General features: G+C 49.1%; 1 protein-coding gene across 11 annotated transcripts in view; it reads left to right on the top strand.

The window, feature by feature from the left end:
• Window positions 1–17,528, top strand: part of RALGPS1 (Ral GEF with PH domain and SH3 binding motif 1) — a 295,268-nt gene extending 277,740 nt beyond the window's left edge. For 2 of the 11 annotated variants that reach the window (XM_025475186.3, XM_025475191.3), the window contains 6 exons: window positions 2,234–2,314; window positions 3,636–3,741; window positions 5,560–5,652; window positions 5,834–5,939; window positions 8,714–8,805; window positions 12,870–17,528. In XM_025475186.3, coding sequence (XP_025330971.1) covers window positions 2,234–2,314; window positions 3,636–3,741; window positions 5,560–5,652; window positions 5,834–5,939; window positions 8,714–8,805; window positions 12,870–12,899 — 508 coding nt within the window. In that variant the 3' untranslated portion in view covers window positions 12,900–17,528. Of the gene's footprint in view, window positions 1–2,230; window positions 2,315–3,635; window positions 3,742–5,559; window positions 5,653–5,833; window positions 5,940–8,713; window positions 8,806–8,958; window positions 10,420–12,869 lie in introns of those variants that run through there. The other 9 variants (XM_025475185.3, XM_025475190.3, XM_049114461.1 and 6 more) reach the window with 8 other exon arrangements.
• The last annotated feature ends 811 nt before the right edge of the window (window positions 17,529–18,339 follow it).

Genomic DNA, 18,339 nt, shown 5'->3' with positions numbered 1-18,339 from the left:
CCACCACATGGCACATCTCAGCCTCCCTGCGGCCCTGAAAGGTGTGGGAGCAGCTTGGGCTGTAGAGTCAGAACAGGGTTCACATCCTGGCTTATTAGGCTCATGCCTTGGTCAAGTGTTTTCCCATCACTGAGCCTCAGTTTCCCTCTTCTGGGGAAGATAATATGCTTAAAACTCCAGTGAGATGGTGAGTGTCATGATCTTGCTCATGTGAGCCTACACTCACTGGTGATCTCTGCGCCCCTGCATTACCCGCCACCAGCCTGGTACACTGGGGGGCACCCCACGCCTTTAGGAAGAACATGGAAAAAGGCTACTTAAAAGACTAGACTGGTTGGAAGACACTGATTTAAAGCTCTCCATTGAAAAGTGTCAGTCATGCAAACACCTATTGAGTGTGCAGCCGTGGACTATCTCAGAAAGGAGAGAAAGGTGGAGGGGAGATAGAAGCACCAACCACATCCCCCCTTTGGTGGGACTACTGGTAATGGCAGACAGCCCGCTGTCATCACACCTTTTCCTTGGGTACCAGGGCAAAAAGACTCAAGAAGAAAGGTGGAGAAGAAGGGGCCAGAGGATCCAGCTCTGCAAACGGAAGCTCCATGTCCCACTCCAGACAGGTGGCAGCTCAGAGCAGGAATCCAGATCAAATGAGGAGATGTCCCCTGGGCACAAGGAATGTCATCCCAGAAAGGTTCACTGTTAGACCCTGCCCCAACTCATAAGAAATTTCTGGTAATGGCTGGAGAGGAAAGCAACCCTGGAGGCAGGCTGAAGGAGCCCTCCGAGCAGCCTGCCTCAGCACGGGGTTATAATATGTTGTGACCCAGTTGTGAGGTACTCGGCAGTGTTGACAGTAACAATGAAAGTCCCGAAGCTTTTCATAATTTAGAGCAGATTTGTTGTTACCTGTGATGTCCTGCTCATCACCGCGTTGCAAGCCTTTTTCTGAATGGAGGAGAGGGAGAAGAGAATCCGGGGTGTGGGCTGGGAGTTATTGTGGCAGGGCCTCTTCTGCACCACAGCTCCTGGCCTGTGACCATCCTCTGTCACCCAGGGGTGCTGGGGAAAGACTGAGCTCTGTTACATTTGAGGACTTGAGGGCCTAAGCACATGCTGTGGCTCTTTACCACCTAAGGAGGAGTGGCTGGATGGGCAATTGGCCTAGATGGCCACCAGACTCTGACCAGCCCTGAACTTGGGCCTCTGTACCACAGACCCAAGATGGTTATTGAGGACAGTTCTTCTCAAGCAGAGGACGGAGGGGCAGGGACTCACGTGACCCGACCCCCCACCCCGCCCCGCCCAAAGAGGAACTTGAGCCCACTTCTGCTGTAATGGGCCTGCTGCAAAGAATGAGCCTGGCCCCAACCACCCACCCCCCAGGTGTCCAGTGCCAAGGGGCTGCACGCAGCAACCTAGGACTGGCAGCGGATAATGGAGAGTGTATTTGCAAAGGCAGGCTTGACTTTGTCTGACCTTCTAAATTGGGTTACATCACTGTTTGGCCGGGGAGCAAGGAAAGCACTGGCCCAGGGAGACACCATGCAGCAGGGGTAGAAGGTGGTTGAGGACCAAGTGGACACAGGAAATCATCCTGCTGAAAGAGGAAAAGGTGAACAGAAGAGACAGAAAGACAGAAGCCTCCCCGCCCACCCTGTAGGTTAGATTCTGCTTACTCTGGAAACCGCATCTTCCCCTGCAGAGGCTCCCTGCTGGGGGCAACAGGTGGGAGAGAAGCCAGAGGGGCGGCCCACGGGCAGATGGCAGGGGTCTGGCTGGGGCCAGCAAAGGAGAGGACACAGCAAACAGAGGAATTGAGCTGTGCCCTGGTGCATGAAGACGGTGCACATGCCCCCCCAATCCCGGACCCGACATGCAAGACTGCCCACAATTCCTTCTGTGCGTGCCCTTGTAATTGGACTTATCATGGACTATTTGGGCTGTACGGCATTTTCTATTAAATGTGTCAGCTTCACATTGGGTAAGTGGGTGTGCCCTGATTTTAGTCACACCCTGACACTGATAGAGGCTCTGGGGGTGTTGTGTTCACTGGCCTGGCAGTGACAGATATGCCTCAGATGTGTCTGCAACATGACGGAGGAGGTGCAGAAAGAGCTGGGGTTGGAGCCTCCTGAGCTAATGCCCTTAGGGTCCGAGATGCCCTTGCTTCCTCAGAGTGTCTGGTTGTTCCTGGCTGTTGCTAAAACTCACTCCTTTTCCTCTGAAGCAGGGGACGTCTCTATGCCACGCTGGGGCCCAACTGGCGGGTTCCAGTTCGGAATTCTCCCAGAACCCGGAGCTGCGTCTATAGGTATTCATTTGTTCGTGTGCTCATTTACCTGACAACTAGCTCTAGGCTGCTTGTTGGATGCCATGAGCTGTGCTCGAGGCTGCTGGATGCACCAGATGCGGTCTTTACCCCAGTCCATGAGGCTGCTTCCCAGGTCCCTGATGGTCCCAGAGAGGTGGTGGGGTGTTCTGGAAAGGGAGTGCAGGGAAGGCCTCTCTGGAGAAACCACTGGAAGAGTAATAGGAATGAACCAAATACAGGGAGGGGAGGTGTAGGGATAATAAGAGCACCCCAAGCCAGAGGGAGGCAGGAAGAGCAGGGTGGCATGGGGAGTGAAGGAGAGTCAATGTTGGAAAGAATGAGAGAGGAAGGGGGTGGAGGCTGGGGAAGTGGGGCCCAACCACAGGGTGGGGATGGGGGGTGACAGTGGCGTGACCAGGTCATCCTGGCCGTGGCATGGAGAACTGGAGAGCATGCAGGAGGAAGGCAGGAGTGCCCTCAGGGAGGCCAGGGGACAGCCAACAGGCAGTTGTCCAAAGGAAGAGCTGTTTCTGGCCTAAGGTGGGAGGAGTGCAATGGCTGAGGGGCAGTCAGACATACATAGGGCTTGGGATCATTGCATCCTTGGGATTGAATAGGTGGCGGGGGGTGGAGAGGTAAGAGGAGAAACCTTCAGGTCTCCAGTTCAAGCAGCCAGATGGATGGCAGGGCTGTTCACGGCATGCGGAGGAAGGGCACCAAGAGGAGAAGCCCAGGAGAAGCACCTACCCAGAAAACAAGCTGCCATCCAGGCCTCGGGGCAGGTCTGGGCCAGGGCCTCGCTTGGCTGTCCTTACCTGTAGGTGGCACCCGAAGCCCTGAGGCAACAGCGCTGAGCTTGTCTGGCGGCCCGGATCCCCCTGGGCCCCCTGCACTCCAGCGCCACCTCCCCACTTGATGGAGGCTCCACCAGGCTCCTGGTGCTACACTGGGCCTGGAGGGGCTACACGGGGGGGAAAGGAAGGTGGGAATGCAGGGGAGGGCCCAGAGGAAGCCACTGCGGAGGTGGGGACCAGGTGGCAGTGCTTCTGGGGCCTGGATGATAGGGAGCACTGTCACCAAGCCTAGGGCCTTGAAGTGCTCAGAAAGGTGAGGGAGGTAAAAGTTTTCAGCTGTGGCCAGTCCAGGGCCACCCTTGTTCAAGCTCTCCATGGCCTCAGGGGCCCCTCCCTGGCCTTGCCCCAACCACATTGCACCCTCTGGCCCAGCACAGCACTGCGGACTTGGCGGTGGGGACCTGTGGGGGAGAGGGGCCTGAGCTGGGCCCCGCCAGGGCGGTGTCTGACTACTGGTCTCCCCCTAGCCCCACAGGCCCGTGCATCTGTACACTGGGGAGCTCAGCCGCAGTGCCCACCATGGAAGGTCCCCTGAGGAGGAAAACCCTGCTCAAGGAAGGACGGAGACCCGCGGTAAGTACAGAGACACCTCAGCTCTGTGTGGAGGCTGCAGGGGCATCAGAGAGGGCCTGCACTCCAGCCCCGGCTGTGCCACTGAATGAGTGGCCTCACTTACCACATCTGTAAACTGGGAGAAAATAGTGCCAACATTCTAAAGGACTGAGCAAGAATGTCACATGCATGGCAGTACATGCAGTGAGCATGCAGTGAGCCAAGGCTGTGACGAGGGTCAGTGGCAGCCCGCAGACCTCTGGGCATTTGGTTGGTATTGCCCCTCAGAGGGTCAACACAGCCTGTATGGTACCCCCAGCTGCAGGTGCCCTCTCTCCCTGTGGCAGCAGCATCAGGAGGCCTTTGAGGCTCCATTGCTAGTTCCCAGGTCACCTGTGCTGGACCCGCATGTCACTGGCTCCATGACCCGCACCCCTAGCAGGGCCTCAGCCACCTGCAAAGACCCCTGTACTGTTACCAACAGAGCATCCACGCAAGGGTTTTCTACAAACAGCCAGCCTGTGCGCTGTGTCTCCAGGCAGTATCAGCTCCTGTCTGCTCTGCCCTCCCACTCCCGTCCTGGCCCCTGCTTGCCCTGTCCACTGCCCATGGAACCACCTGAAGATAACCCTTCCTGCCTGTGCCCACAGTGAAGTTGCCAGGGTGCTAGCCCAGCTGTCACCTTCAGATGCTAGCCTGTGTGCAGATGCCAGGTGGCTCGTGGGTAAGGAGGGTCTTCACCCCAGCTCTGGGCCACACTTTGTCCCTTGAGCTCAGGTTATCACAGAGCATTCTGTGACATGGGGCCCTGTATCTGGCCTGTTGCATGGACCTGCCTGCTTCTCTCCCATACTCAGAATTCAGGGCCCAGTCATCCTGAGCCAGGGAGAGACAGAGTCCCACTAGCAGGGTTTTCCCAAATGCTGGTTGGCCCAGTGAAGAAATCAGTCCAGTGGGTCATAACCTGTATTTGTGAGCAGAATAGAATAGAATGGAAAACAACAGCATTCCTTACATATAATAAAGGTAAGTACTTTTTCATGAGGCTTCTTTCAATTCGACATGTATGTGCGTGTGTGTCATACACACCTGTGGGTGTCATCAAAGAGGTCTGAAAGCCACTGCTTTCACTATTCCAGTGACATAGCTCCATCCAGCATGGAAAAGGAGTCTTGTAGGCTGTAATACAGAACCATCTGCATCTCTACTCTCAACCTTGTTCCTTTCAGGAGAAGATACTTGCTTCACCTTTGCAGAACCAAAAGGCTTATTGAAGTGATTTTCCCTAAACTGAGGAGCAGAGCTCTCCTGAAGAGGGAATCCCAGCCTTGCTGCCTAGAGAAACAGAAAGAATACCTGTAGCTTGGCTCTGTTGGCTTTCCCCACTTCTAACCATAAGGACTTCCCAAGTGCTACCATTGAGTCTCAGCCAGAGAACCCCAGCACAGAAATCATGGTTCTACTAGGCTATGGTTTAGTGTGTCTGCGTTTTAAAAATGTTTTTTCCAGGGACCTTCTTGGGGCCAAGTCACCTGCCTTGGCACTGCCTTAAACAGGGTGAAAAAATGAAAGGCTCTCTGAGTAAAGGAGCCAGAGAGGGGATACAGGGCTTAGGGCTCAGAGCTCAAAGGCTCTGGTGAGGGTCTCCCTCCTCCCGGCCCTGGGTAAAAGTGATATTGATGCACGAGGTGCCAGGAAGAGATGAGGCTTGTGAGGGCACTGGTTAGGAGGAAGGGAGCACCCTTCCACCTGTGCAGCTGGATCTGTAATCCGGCAGGGAGGGGAGACTCCACTCCCACCACTTACAGGGTCGCCACTCTGCTTCCCCTTCCTCTGTAGCTGTCCTCATGGACCAGGTACTGGGTCATACTCTCGGGATCCACCCTCCTGTACTACGGAGCCAAGTCCTTGCGGGGCACAGACAGAAAACACGTAAGTCCCACGAAAGGACTCTCCAGGCTGGGACTTCACATAGTGTGACCTGGGGGTAATGGGTGTGGGGAGGAAAACAGGGGAGGTGGTGGGAGGAGGAAGGAACCCTGCCAGACCCAGCTCAGCTTCTTTGGAGAGTGAAGGATGTGGGCCTCCTGGTTATGCTGCTGTTCTTCCCCAGTATAAATCCACACCTGGCAAAAAAGTCTCTGTTGTGGGCTGGATGGTGCAGCTGCCTGATGACCCTGAGCACCCAGACATCTTCCAGCTGAATAACCCTGACAAAGGTAGGCAGCAGGCTGGGCACTGGGTGCCCACAACCTCTCTCTACTCTGTTTTCCTCTCCTGCCAAATGTACAATTTGAAACAGTAAGAACTTTTGGGGCTGCTACCTTCCCTTTGCTTTAGGTTGTGGTCAGAGGGTCCCCTCACTGGGCCACAAAAACTGCTTAGATCATGGTCAGTGTGTCCACTGAGCAGTGGGCATGGCACACAGCTGCCTTTTGTGGCCTCACCTGTGGCTACTGGAACCCATTACCTTGGAAGCTTTAGCCTCAAGGTCTTGGAATAAATAATATAATGCTGCATAGGGCAGGGGCCATGTAGCTGGGAGAGTCTTGGGTTTTGGAAGATTTCAGGGATGTCCCTGACCTTACCTGTGCCATGAGACTCTCACAGTATCCTGGTCTAAGACCAAATCAGAGAAGAACCATTTTACAAAAGCCAACTTTAACTTGTCTGGTCATCTCCCATTTCCTCCTGGTACCATCCTTCCCCCATGACTACATTGGGTGGAAGGAAAGTTATGGGCACCTTCTTGTCTAGGAGCCCTGTCTACACTGACATTCAGAATAGGCCATCCTATCAAGGAAATGGAAATCAGAAATCACAATGAGATAGCACCTCACACCAGTCAGAATGGCTAAAATAAAAAAGATAAGAAATAACAAGTGTTGGTGAGGATATGGAGAAAAGGAAACCCATGTGTACTGTTGTTGGGAATTTAAATTGGTGTAGCCACTGTGGAAAAGAAAGAGTATGGAGTTTCCTCAAAAAAATTAAAAATAGGAATACCATATGATCCAGTACTTCCATTACTGGGTACTTACCCAAAGAAAATGAAAACACTAATCCAAAAAAGATATTCACCCCTTTGTTTATTGTATTATTTTTAATAGCCAAGATATGGAAACAGCCTAAGTGTCCTTTGATAAATGAGTAGATAAGAAAGACATGATACACACACACACACACACACACACACACACATACACACTCTAGCCATAAAAATATAACACAGACATAAAAAAGAATGAGATTATGCCCTCTATGACAAAGTTGATGGACCTCGAGGGTATTCCACGTGAAATGAGTCAGACTGAGAAGGACAAATATGATCTAATTTCACTCATATGTGGAATCGCAAAACAACAAAAACCAAATGAACAAGCAAACAAAAAGCAGAATCAGACCTATAAATATAGAGGACAAATGTGGTTTCTAGAGGGCAGGGGTGGGGGGATGGACAAAATGGGTGAAGGAGAGTGGGAGATACAGGCTTCTAGTTACAGAATGAATAAGTTATAAGAATATAGTCAATGGGAAAAAAAAGAATATAGTCAATGATATTTTAGTAGAGTTGTATGGTGATCATAGTAACTACGTTTGTAGTGAGCACAGAATGATGTATAAACTTGTTGCATCGCTGTGTTGTATACCTGACACTAATGTAACATTTGGCCAACTACACTAAAATAATAATAATAATAGTAGTAATAATAATAATAATAATAATATAATAAAGAATAGGCCATGCTGGTCTTTCTGGTAGACCATGTCACATGACAAAACCCTGAAATACCTGGATCTTGGGTTCTAGCTGGGCAAAGTCACTGGGACTGTAAAGTCTCCAAGCATCTTCACATCTTCTCAGGAATGTTCTAGTCAAGGTTCAGGTATATACAAATCACCTGAGGAACTAGTGAACATTCATATTTGGATTCAGTGGATCTGGGGTGGAGACCAAGCTTCTGCATTTCTAACAGGCTCCCAGGTAATGCAGATGCTGCTGCAGTAAAGAGACTACAGGGTTGTAATGTTGCTAGCTGAGAAGTAAAGAAACAGGAACCTCAAAGAGCCCAGGGACTGGAGAAGAGAGGAGCCAAGTTCTCTGCTCTATGTCTAAGTGATTGAATCCATGCATAGCTACACACAGTTGTCACACATCCTGGTCTGGTCACCTCTGGAATTCCTTCCTGAAGGTTCCGGGATTAGAAGGCCTGGATTAGAAGTCTTTTCCTGAGGAAGTAAAGGCTGTGCCTACGCAAGCTTGACTTGGGGACCATATGGCCACGAGGACCACAGGCCACTTTTGGGCCTTAGCCCACAGGAAACCACTGTCACCAAGCAGAGGGAAATATGATACAGAGGTTGGCCAGGATCTGTGGATAGAGTTCAAAGGGCCTGTGAACCCAAGTGGGGAAAAAAAATCATACCTTTGTTTTCTGTGGCCTCTCATGCTCTCTAAGTATTAAACTACTACAATGTTCATAACACCTGTGATTTGATCTCCAAAGGAAACCACAGATCCTTTTCTATCACATATAGTTGCAGATTTCTCAGGGGCATCTCTGCTCCTCTCTCTGGAATTACAGTGCAGTGTCAAACATGCCCCTAGATTTTGTTACTGGTGCATTACTAGAGAAGCACGTGTAGAACTGTATCACTCAAGTGTTTTTTAGTAGTTTGATAGCTATATTTCCGTGGTATTGATCTGCTTTGTATTCTATTTTATGCATTTGAAAACATTATTCTGAGAAGAGCCCACAGGCTTCACCGGAATCAAATGGTGGCCCCCAAAATGGTTAAGTGGCCTGATCCACAGATGTAGCCCAGAGGCACCAGAAGTTCCGCCTCTGCAAGCCCAAGCTTACCTTGGGCTGTTCCTGACCTTCCTTGGTTTAGTTAACCTAAGTTCACATTTATCTTCGTGCCCTAGTCACAGGCAGGCCTTCCCATGGGGCCCTCTCTCTTCCTAACCAATGGTTTCTCTGCCCATCAGGCAATGTTTACAAGTTCCAGACTGGTTCCCGGTTTCATGCAATACTGTGGCACAAGCATTTGGATGATGCATGTAAAAGCAACAGGCCTCAGGTAAAGTCACCGAAACCCTGCTTGTCTCTTGAAATATCCTCTCCCACCCTTGGGACTAAGGGTTCATAGAAAACAGGACTCATTCCTTCCCTCAGAGCCTATCAGCTATGCTCCCAGGCACCCTTTTTTGATCAACCTTTCTCCGTGAGACAGGGCATCCTCTGCTCAAGCTTAGAACTAAGCCTGGCTCCAGACAAGAACTGTGGATCTGATCCTTGTGTATTTCCCACTAAAGGAAACACGGCAGAAACATCCACTGGGCACAGTTAGGTGGCAAATGTGGTATCGCCCCAGTGATCAGAAGAGAGCATCTATTTAGACCATCTCCCCTCCAAAGTTGATTCATGGAAATACTCCAGACTGACAAAAGGGCCTCCCTGCCCCAAAACCTTTAGGAATAAAAATATTAGCTAATATTGAGAGCCAAATAAGGCTGCTGCTCCGTGTATCTGCGCCGGGCCCAGGACCAGGCATTACAGGAAATGCTTTACGTGTGAGAATTGGCCAAATGCCCACAACACCCCTGGGAGGTATGTTTCTCTTACTGTCTCCTTTTTATGCTGAGGACACTGAGGCTCAGAGAATGGCAGACACTCATTCAAGTTCCCAAAGTTCATGAGATCTCACCCCCGTCTGTCCTGCACCAGAGTCTATACTTGTTGCCCCAAGCTCCACACTTTCTCGCACTTCCCACTTCAGCTTGCTCAGCCTCCTGCAGCTGAGCTAAGGGCTTGGAAGCACAGCCTGGCCATCAGGCTTCTGAAAGGCATGGCTGCTCCAGCCCTCAGCACCCAATGGGGCAGGCTGGATGTTCCTGCCGCTGGGAGTCAGGTGTGAGGCATTTGGCTGCTGCTGCCAGATTGGTGCTTCTATCCCTAAGTTTTGCTGTCCATGTCCCCCAGTGACCAGCTAGAAGAGGGCACTGCCCAATGGGTCCCTCTCAGGCTGGGGATAGAGCAAGCATCAGCTTTGGGTGGGTAGCAGCTTAGAGGCACCAGCCTGGAGGTGTGAGGGGGCCTCAGCAAAGGCTGGTTTACACTAGGCCTTTGGGTCTTGGGAGGATGCTGGGGACAGCACACAGACTTCTGGGTCCCTTAGAATGGTTCTCGGAAATCAGAGGGAAGTCTCAGTTTGGTCCTCTTCAGGATTTTCATCCGTCACGTCCAATGAGAACATAGGTGACAAGCTGGTCAGATTATAGATGATGGGAAGCTAGAAAGCAGAATTAGTAGAAAGTTCTCGACGAACTAAAACAGTAGGAAAGAGGGAAAATGTGAGATACTACAAAAAAGCTCAAAATAAACTGCACTTGAATCCCCTTCCTCACCTATCTGCCTGCTAGGAATTTGTCCTGGTGATAGACTCACACGTGCACACAAAGGTATGTTCCCTGCAGAGGCACCTGGCTGGCTCAGTCAGTAGAGCATGCGACTCAATCTCATGGGTCATGAGTTCGAGCCCCATGTTGGTCACAGAGATTACTTTAAATTTTTCTTTTTTAAAAAGCAAAGTGTAGAGCATATGTAAGAGTGATCTCATTTGTATTAAAATACATGAGCATATTTATAAGGTGTATGTTTGTCTCTGTATGTGAAATTCCTAAAGTGATGTGCAAGGAAGTATAATTCCATGGGGTCTAGAGCACTTACACACACACACATATATATATATATATATTTTTTTTTTTTTTTTTTCAATTTTTTTTTTTTTAATTTATTTTATTTATTTATGATAGGCACACAGTGAGAGAGAGAGGCAGAGACACAGGCAGAGGGAGAAGCAGGCTCCATGCACCGGGAGCCTGACGTGGGATTCGATCCCGGGTCTCCAGGATCACGCCCTGGGCCAAAGGCAGGCGCTAAACCGCTGCGCCACCCAGGGATCCCTTTTTTTTTTTTTTTTTTTTACACTAAACAAATGTAATTGCTCATCTCCACGACAGGAAGGCCGAGGGTTTTGGTGGGCAGTCACCTCAAGGTGATGCAAAGTAAACAAGGCCTCAGGTCACATTAAGAGAGGAAGAGCACCCTGACCTTTCCCGAACTAGTCACCCTGAGTGTGTCTGGGGCTCCGAGTGCCATTCTTAAGAGCACCGGAGCTCACCTGCCACACACAGGTAGGCCCCCTGACCTGTGAGTGGAGGCTGGCAGTGCTCAGGGACTGACAGCTCTGAGGTGGGCCCCCAGGATGGTGGGGGAGGTGCGGGAAACACAGCCTGAGGGTCTGCCCCTTGGGGTCTGCCCAGAGACAACAGCCTCAGCACTTTAGCAGCCCCAGCTGGGAGCAGCGATGGTTGTCCTTCACAAAAGCCCTTTGTTTCTCACTGTGGGGTATTGTGGGGTGGAGGTCTTCAGAGGGTGGCAGCAATGCCACAGCAGGTAACAGGAAACTGGGTCAAACCCATGTGGCAGCGCAAGTGTTTGGTCAGAAAGACAAATAGATGGAATTTCATATATGGCAAATGTAGTATGCCATGGCAAAGGTTTGCAACTTTTAAGAATTTTGTTCAATTTTTAGGCCTAGGGGAGGGGGATCTTTTATTTCTTTTACCTTTTTTCCCTTTTTATTTCGAATTTACCTTCAACCATATATTCCTGCTCTACACTGTACTTGATCATAAAAAGTTGGCAACAGCAAAATAGCCCACACAACATTTTATTTAAATAAAGCACAGCACATCCCTGTGATGGCATGAAGATTTCAAATAATGAAAGAAGTCACAGAAATGCATCTACCCCCATGGACAAGCTCAGTGACTAAGATTAGTTTTCTTTTTTGTGGACTTGCATTTCTCAAAATTGTACTAACACCAAATACACTTGAACCGTATCGATAAGGTCAGTAAGGCGTAAACCACAGCTAGAAGACCACCACTCTCAGCTCCCTGCCCACCGAGCCTAAAGGCAGGACCTTCCCGGGCCTCAGAACACCTCTCTCCCCCAGGGGCCTCTTCCTAATTCTGTGTGCCTCCCATCTGCCTGAACCTCATAACCACTTTCCTGATTTATTTACTGTTCCTTTAAAATGTTATCATGTGTATTTGATTCCTTAATGTATTGTCTGGGGTACCTTTTTTTAAAAAAACATTTTTTAAAAATAGAACCATAACTGGATATTTTCTTCTGTGACTTGCTTTTCTCCTACAGTGTGTTCCTGAGATTCATCTGTGTCAATGTGTATAGCTGTCATTCATTTGTTTGTACTGATACATATTTTTTTTAATTAATTCTTCTGGCAGTGATCCCAGGAATGATTTCCTGCTTTTTGCTATTTTGAACAGTACTGCTGTGACCATTCTTATAACTATCTCCTGGTGGAAGGAGATACATTTTTTCCAATTTATCACCTTGACCAAATTGACACCAAGATGGATTTATTTTTGATGAAATTGCTTCTCATCAGATCCCCTGGAACCCTGCAGCAGTGCCGGGTTGGGGAGCCTGGGGCTGGGGGCAGCTCTGAAAGGTGAGGGAAGCACCCTGACCTAGGGCTGGCAGTCTCCCCAGCAAGGGGAGCTGGGATTTTGTCCTGGGGACACAGCTATGGGAAGGTCTTGGGGGTCCTGGCATCCTGATCACTCCTCCTAGTGCTCCTGCTTATCAGTTCCTGCCACCCCCTCCCCACCCACCCCTGCCCACTGGTTTTCCTTCCAGAGGCTTGTGCCCATTCCTACAGAATTTACCCCCTGTCCGCTCCAAGTGCAGTTTTATTTTGCTGCCAGGCTTAAGTGAATGACAGCGTGGGCTCTGGGACCTTAGCCTCACATTTTACTCGAAGTGGGCTTCCCTTCTCTAAGCCTCAGGGTCCTCATCTTTGTAATGGGGACATTTCCAGAACCTGCCTCTTGGGGTGTCGGGAAAACTGAAGGACATGATGATGTCAAGTGCCTGGCACACAGCAGCCACTTGACAACGGTGGCCATTATTCTCGCGAGGCCCTCTTTCTCACCCAACCAGCTCATTCGCAGACTCGCTGGGAAAGACCTGATCCCTTCCCTTAGGGGCACCCCCTGTCCCATTCCAAAAGATTGGAACTTTGACAAGAGGCTGAGCTTTCTCTTCCAGGTACCTGCAAACCTTATGTCATTTGAGTAAGTCTCTGCAGGACTTGGCGTGACTTCAGAGGCTTCTGGGAGCCCAGCCTGGGACTGGTGGCGAAGCGCATGTCCTGGGCACAGGCTTTTGGCCAGGGTGCTGGGTGACGCACAGCCAGACTCAAGGGGACTCGGCCTGCGACCTCACGGTCCAGAGGGCTCACCAGTGCAGGGTCCACCTGCCAATCCCCAGCGACTCTCATGACACTCATTCTTCAGCACCACCACACAGGGCCATGGTCAGGCCCCAGACTGTGCACCCCACCTTCCCTCTCTGGGCCCTCGTCCGTCCACCAGCTGCTGCTTCGACTAGAGAGCACCTGGCCCACGTTGGGTCCCCCATGCTTTCTCCTGCACAAGAGTGGACAGTGTTAACCTGCATGAGGGGCCAGAGAGAAGGAACAGGCTATGGAGTTGGCTTTTTATACCCCAAGTGCATGGGGTCGCTCGCCCACAGGGCTGCCTCAGATTTTGTACAACCCCCAAAGCATCCTCTGCGTGTGTGTGCCATGTATGTGTGAGTGCGAGCGAGTGTGAACTGTTCGAGAAACATGCATTTTGGCACAAGACTTGTGATGTCACATCTTTCATTCGCTTTGAGGCCCTGCTTTAACCTTATGTGATAGCCTTGTTCACCAAGGAAGGTCAGAGTGAGAGCCCAGATTCCTCCTATGTTAAGGGTTCCTTGCATTCTTTTACTGTAAACAAACAATGCCTTAAATTGTGTCTTGTTTTCTGTTCCTATGGGTGCTATTCATCTGGAAGGCCTGCTCTCTGCCCCCCCCCCCCCCGCCCCCCCGGGTCCCTTCCAGGCCTTGTTGCTGTTGGCTTTTCTGAGACAGGACCCGGCTTCAGGACTGTGGACTGGGCTGGCCTCCTTGCTTCCTCCCACCCCCGTCTCTCCTGCAGGGTCTGAAAGCCCTTGTATTCTCCCCCCGGACCATGCCAGAACGGGAAGTTGTGAGACTTTCTCCCAGCTTCCTCGGAAGCACTCGGAGGCTGCCATGCTCACGGAGAACAGCTGCACAGAAGCCACTGTGCACCAGCCTCTCCTGCAGGCCAAGGCTTTGCTCCCATCATCTACTGCCAGGGTGGGGCCCACTGGGATTCCTGGGTACACTGGGGAGCTGAGTGATGCTGAAGCCTTAAGCTCCCTCAATCTTGCCCCCAACCGCGGTCACCAGCAAGTTCTCCATATCCATATCCAAGGGCACAATTGTTGATGACCGTGGTGACAAGAAAGCAAAGCCCTGGAGAGTGAACAGTCCCAGCTCTGCATTCAGTTAAGAGTTCTTCACGTGAACAATGTCCTTTACCTGTCACTGTCTTATTTTTGAGTGACTTTTATTTTGCACAAATACATCTTTATTCAAAACAATGAATAAAAGTTAGCTTTATTTATGGTAGCTTTATCACCATAGCTTCCTTCCCTCCCTCTCTCTCTAATCTGGGTGTCTAAATTCTGAGAAGGAAACCCTGAAATGGTTTTCTGAACTCCTGGGTCCCTGTTGCTATCATGGTTTCCAAGACATCAAATCACCCTTAAGAGTTTCTGGGCAAGATGCTTCAAAACAACATCTTAAACAGTAAACTGTGATAGGTAAATTTTAAAATGACCAAAGATTCACCACTGTATTTTGATCAAACGATGACAACTCCTGAAAATTCTAACAAACTGGTGAGGAAAGCAGTTCCCATCAGGAACTTAGTGAGCTCAAGACTTATTTTATGGTCAAGACTTAGTGAGCTCAGCAACTAACCCTCCTTTGGAGCAAAGTCTAGAATGCTTTTGTGCCAGGAGGAGCTCCAGGTGGTAAAGTTGGTGCCATCCAACCTTGGCCATGAGTGCTCTATACACCTGCACACAGCTGGGGCCTGGTTGCATGCACCCAGTTCACATTGGTGACTATTCAAATGGGCATCCAGAAGCCAAATGAAAACACCAAACACTCCAACACCTCTCACCAGAACCAGGCAGTGTTAACGCTTTAACCTACATTGAACCTGATTCTACCTGTTAATATTTTTTTAAGTCTTAAGTTCAGAGAAAGGTGCAAAACTGGAAAATCAGCTACTTATTTTCCTTGGGTTTCTCTGCTTCTCAACTGTCCTGGCTCTTCTCAAATGAAATACTATAGATGTCAATCCAAAAACCCTCAGAATTTCAGGCTTCCTTTAATTAGAGCATTTTCTGCCCTTTACACATTTTTCTTATCTTTCACAAATATTTTCTTCTGAGCTGAATTTGAAATAGCACAATTACAAGTCTTTTCAAAATGTTTAGTCTGCTCGCTAATTGAGACTGATCCTACATCCCCTCCTAGAAACATTCTTAGCTTGGACTCCTGAAGAATCTGCTTAGACCTTGTTGGCAAAGGCCTTTAGAGCTGGTAAGAACCTTGAATGGAGAGGAAGAGCCCTAGAGGCGGGCCAAAAGATGCTGGGCTCTCCCAGCTGGAACACGGGGCCAAGCACATAAGGGCTGATTGTCTTGCCTGCATTGGTTTGTCCCTCAAGCAGCAGATGAGAAGGCTCTCAGGCTGGCACAGAGGAGGCCAGGCACAAACCCCAAAAAGGGAGAAATCCATGGGTGGATTCTCACTCTGGAGGGAAGCATTTCTGGGTTTTGCTCTTTTTCCATAATGCACAAATGTTTGTGAAACCATCGAAGGTGGTTTGTCTTGCATGCATATGCTAGGTTTTTGGGGTTTTTTTGAGCAAACAGATCATGGTGCCCCAAAATGAAAATTATAGGATGCTGTCTACAAATTGTAGAATAGGTAATTGGTATCATTATGATGCTCCAAGAACAACTCACGCACCTCTCCCTGAGAATAATTTTCACCCCTCTCAGTTGAAACATGTTTTATAACTCAAGGTCAGCCAAGTACATTCTGACAACTGAAATGCTTCATGTAGGATTGATTCAGACAGGAGCAGTAGAAATAATGTTCTAAGTGTGCCCAATGAGAGAGTGCGGCCTCCCCTTCCTTCCCTGAAGAAGCCCATTCATCACCCTGTCTCGCCATGGAACCTAAAGAGGAAGATACTTGAAGGCATTCTGTTTAGGAAAGAACCCCCTCTCTCTTGCCTACTGGATTTATAAAGTATCTTTTTCCTTACCAAAATGGCCAGTATTTCTTTCATTATCTTCCTCTCCCACCTTCCAAGCCCAAGACGAGTATCTTTAGGATGCCATCTTACAAGTGGAAGATGACCGAAAATGGGAAGCCTTTCACAAGTGGGGTCTGATTCCATTCCACAGGTGGGGGCTACAACTCTGCACCCACATTACTCATGCTTGTAAACAAGGTGAACATTGCTAAAAACACAACCTAACTTATCTTGTGTGACTTTAATAAATGACTTTCACCAGCCTCACATCATACTGACATGTGATTTCATGTTTTAAAAAGAAAGAAAAAAATCTACATGAGTCCCTTAGAAATAGCATTCTCTGTGCAAAACCACCCACCCACCCATTCATCCATCCATGGATGGATCATCCATCCATGACTCTAGTGAGTGCTTCCTGTGTGCCAAGCTCTACCCAGGATATACTGTAAATGGCTGAGAACGAGCAGACCTGATCCTTGCCCTGGTGGAGCTGACCACATTCAACAAACAAATAATCCTCACCATGGCATCTTCTCTGACAAGACCCTGCCTCTCTGCTAACACTGGGTAAAAAACCCTGTGCACATTCCTCCAGAAAGGTCTCAAAAATGCTCAACAGACTGAATAGCCTCTTGATCTGTGAGTTCAGTTGCAAGGAGAATTAGATAGAGTCGCTGTCCTAGAGGCTGGTTGTCGCAGAACACCCTGGCACAGAGCTATGGTTGGGCATACTGAGAAGGATTCTGAGGTGGCATGAAAGAGTAGGGTCAGAATGTTCACAGTATTTACTTCAGAGGCTTTTTAGTTTTAATTTCAATGTTAAATGCAAGTACAGCATGGGCAAGAGCTGCATTTTCTTGGGTGTTGAGGACTTGTACCGTGGACTACCTCGGAGTCCTGTACTGCACAAGTGTGTGTACGCTGGGGGCAGCCTGGAAATCCCTGTTTGCAGCAGCAACTCGAAGGATCATCTGTCCATTTTATAATCATTAATCTCTTTACCCATTTCTGAATGACTGTGACCATTCAGTAATGAGATATTAGTAATTAATTTATTAGTATGGCATAATCTTTAATAAATTTTGTGCCAAAATGCATGGTTTTTCACTTAGCATTCAAAATGTTGCATAGAGAGTAGTTTTCAATTTCTTATGTATTCTTCAAAGTAAATTGAAAATCCGTTTCTACATTTTAATTCGTTTCTTGTTAAATCTGTTGCACTACTCCTGGGCTGTCTTTTTTTTTTTTTTTTTTTTTTTTTCCAGCAGACCCCCTGCATGCAGTTGTGTAAGGACTTTCTCTAATTCTTGTGAATTGTCTCACCCGCAATAACCACTGAACATCAGCCCTCTGTGGGATTCTTTAGATTTTTGGTGAAGTATTTTGTTACCTCAGTCTTGTATCAAGTTGCTGTATTTTTCAGCTTGTTACACTGATAATTGTTTCACTAATTAAATACTTTAATGTACAAACATCTTTGTTTACTTTGAAATTAAATGTGTTTTCCAATGAATATTGCTCAATTTATTAATCACTTGCATTCACTAGCAAACCATTGCTGTGCCAAATACAGACATCAAGGAGGTCTGGGGCACTAGGACCCTGCTTAGAGGTTACTAGAACAGAAATGACATATGGGAGCAATCCCTTCAGGAAGAGACAGAGTCAGTGCTTTGGGCACTCGGAGAGGGAGATGGAGGATCTGGGGACGGGGGACGGGCATTTGGAGACTCGTTTCAGAGATTGCTGAACACATGGAGGACGGGGGAAGCAGGAAGACAGAAAGGAGAAGGAGCAGGATGAAGTTGGGAACAGCAGCCAACCCAGTCTCACTGAATAAAGAATTGGGGGAGTCATGGGATCCAGGTCTGAAAAGATGTTGGGGGAGTTCAAGATGTTAGGCAAAAACCAGGAACCCACTCTAGCTTGAGAAAAGGGGGAACTGTCTTACAAGACTGTCTCGCGGAAATGCATGGGAGGACCGAGGTGGAGTCTCAAGGGGCTGGAAGGAGAAGTAGAAAGCTCCCTACCTCTTTCTCTCTCACCTTCTCTATCCAGATTGGCTTCTTGGCTGGAATGTGCGGCAGCAAAGAAGTCTCGGCACTGCAGTGAAAGCAGTGGGAAAGTCATGAGGGAATGTGTGCCAAAGACATGATCCAAGTTGATCATGGGAGCCCCTGCCTGCCTCAGTTTCCCAGCTAGTGCCTTCCAAAACTGCAGTGGCTAGTTCCCCAGCCGCAGGCTCCCACACATGCCCCTCAGGCTTTGCTCTGCCGCCCCAGCATAGCCACACTTCCCCAGCCACTACAAGCCCTGCTTGCTGA

Source organism: Canis lupus, chromosome 9 (genome assembly GCF_003254725.2).
Source record: "Canis lupus dingo isolate Sandy chromosome 9, ASM325472v2, whole genome shotgun sequence".
Lineage (NCBI taxonomy): Eukaryota > Metazoa > Chordata > Mammalia > Carnivora > Canidae > Canis > Canis lupus.
This window is presented reverse-complemented; position numbering and strand designations above follow the sequence as displayed.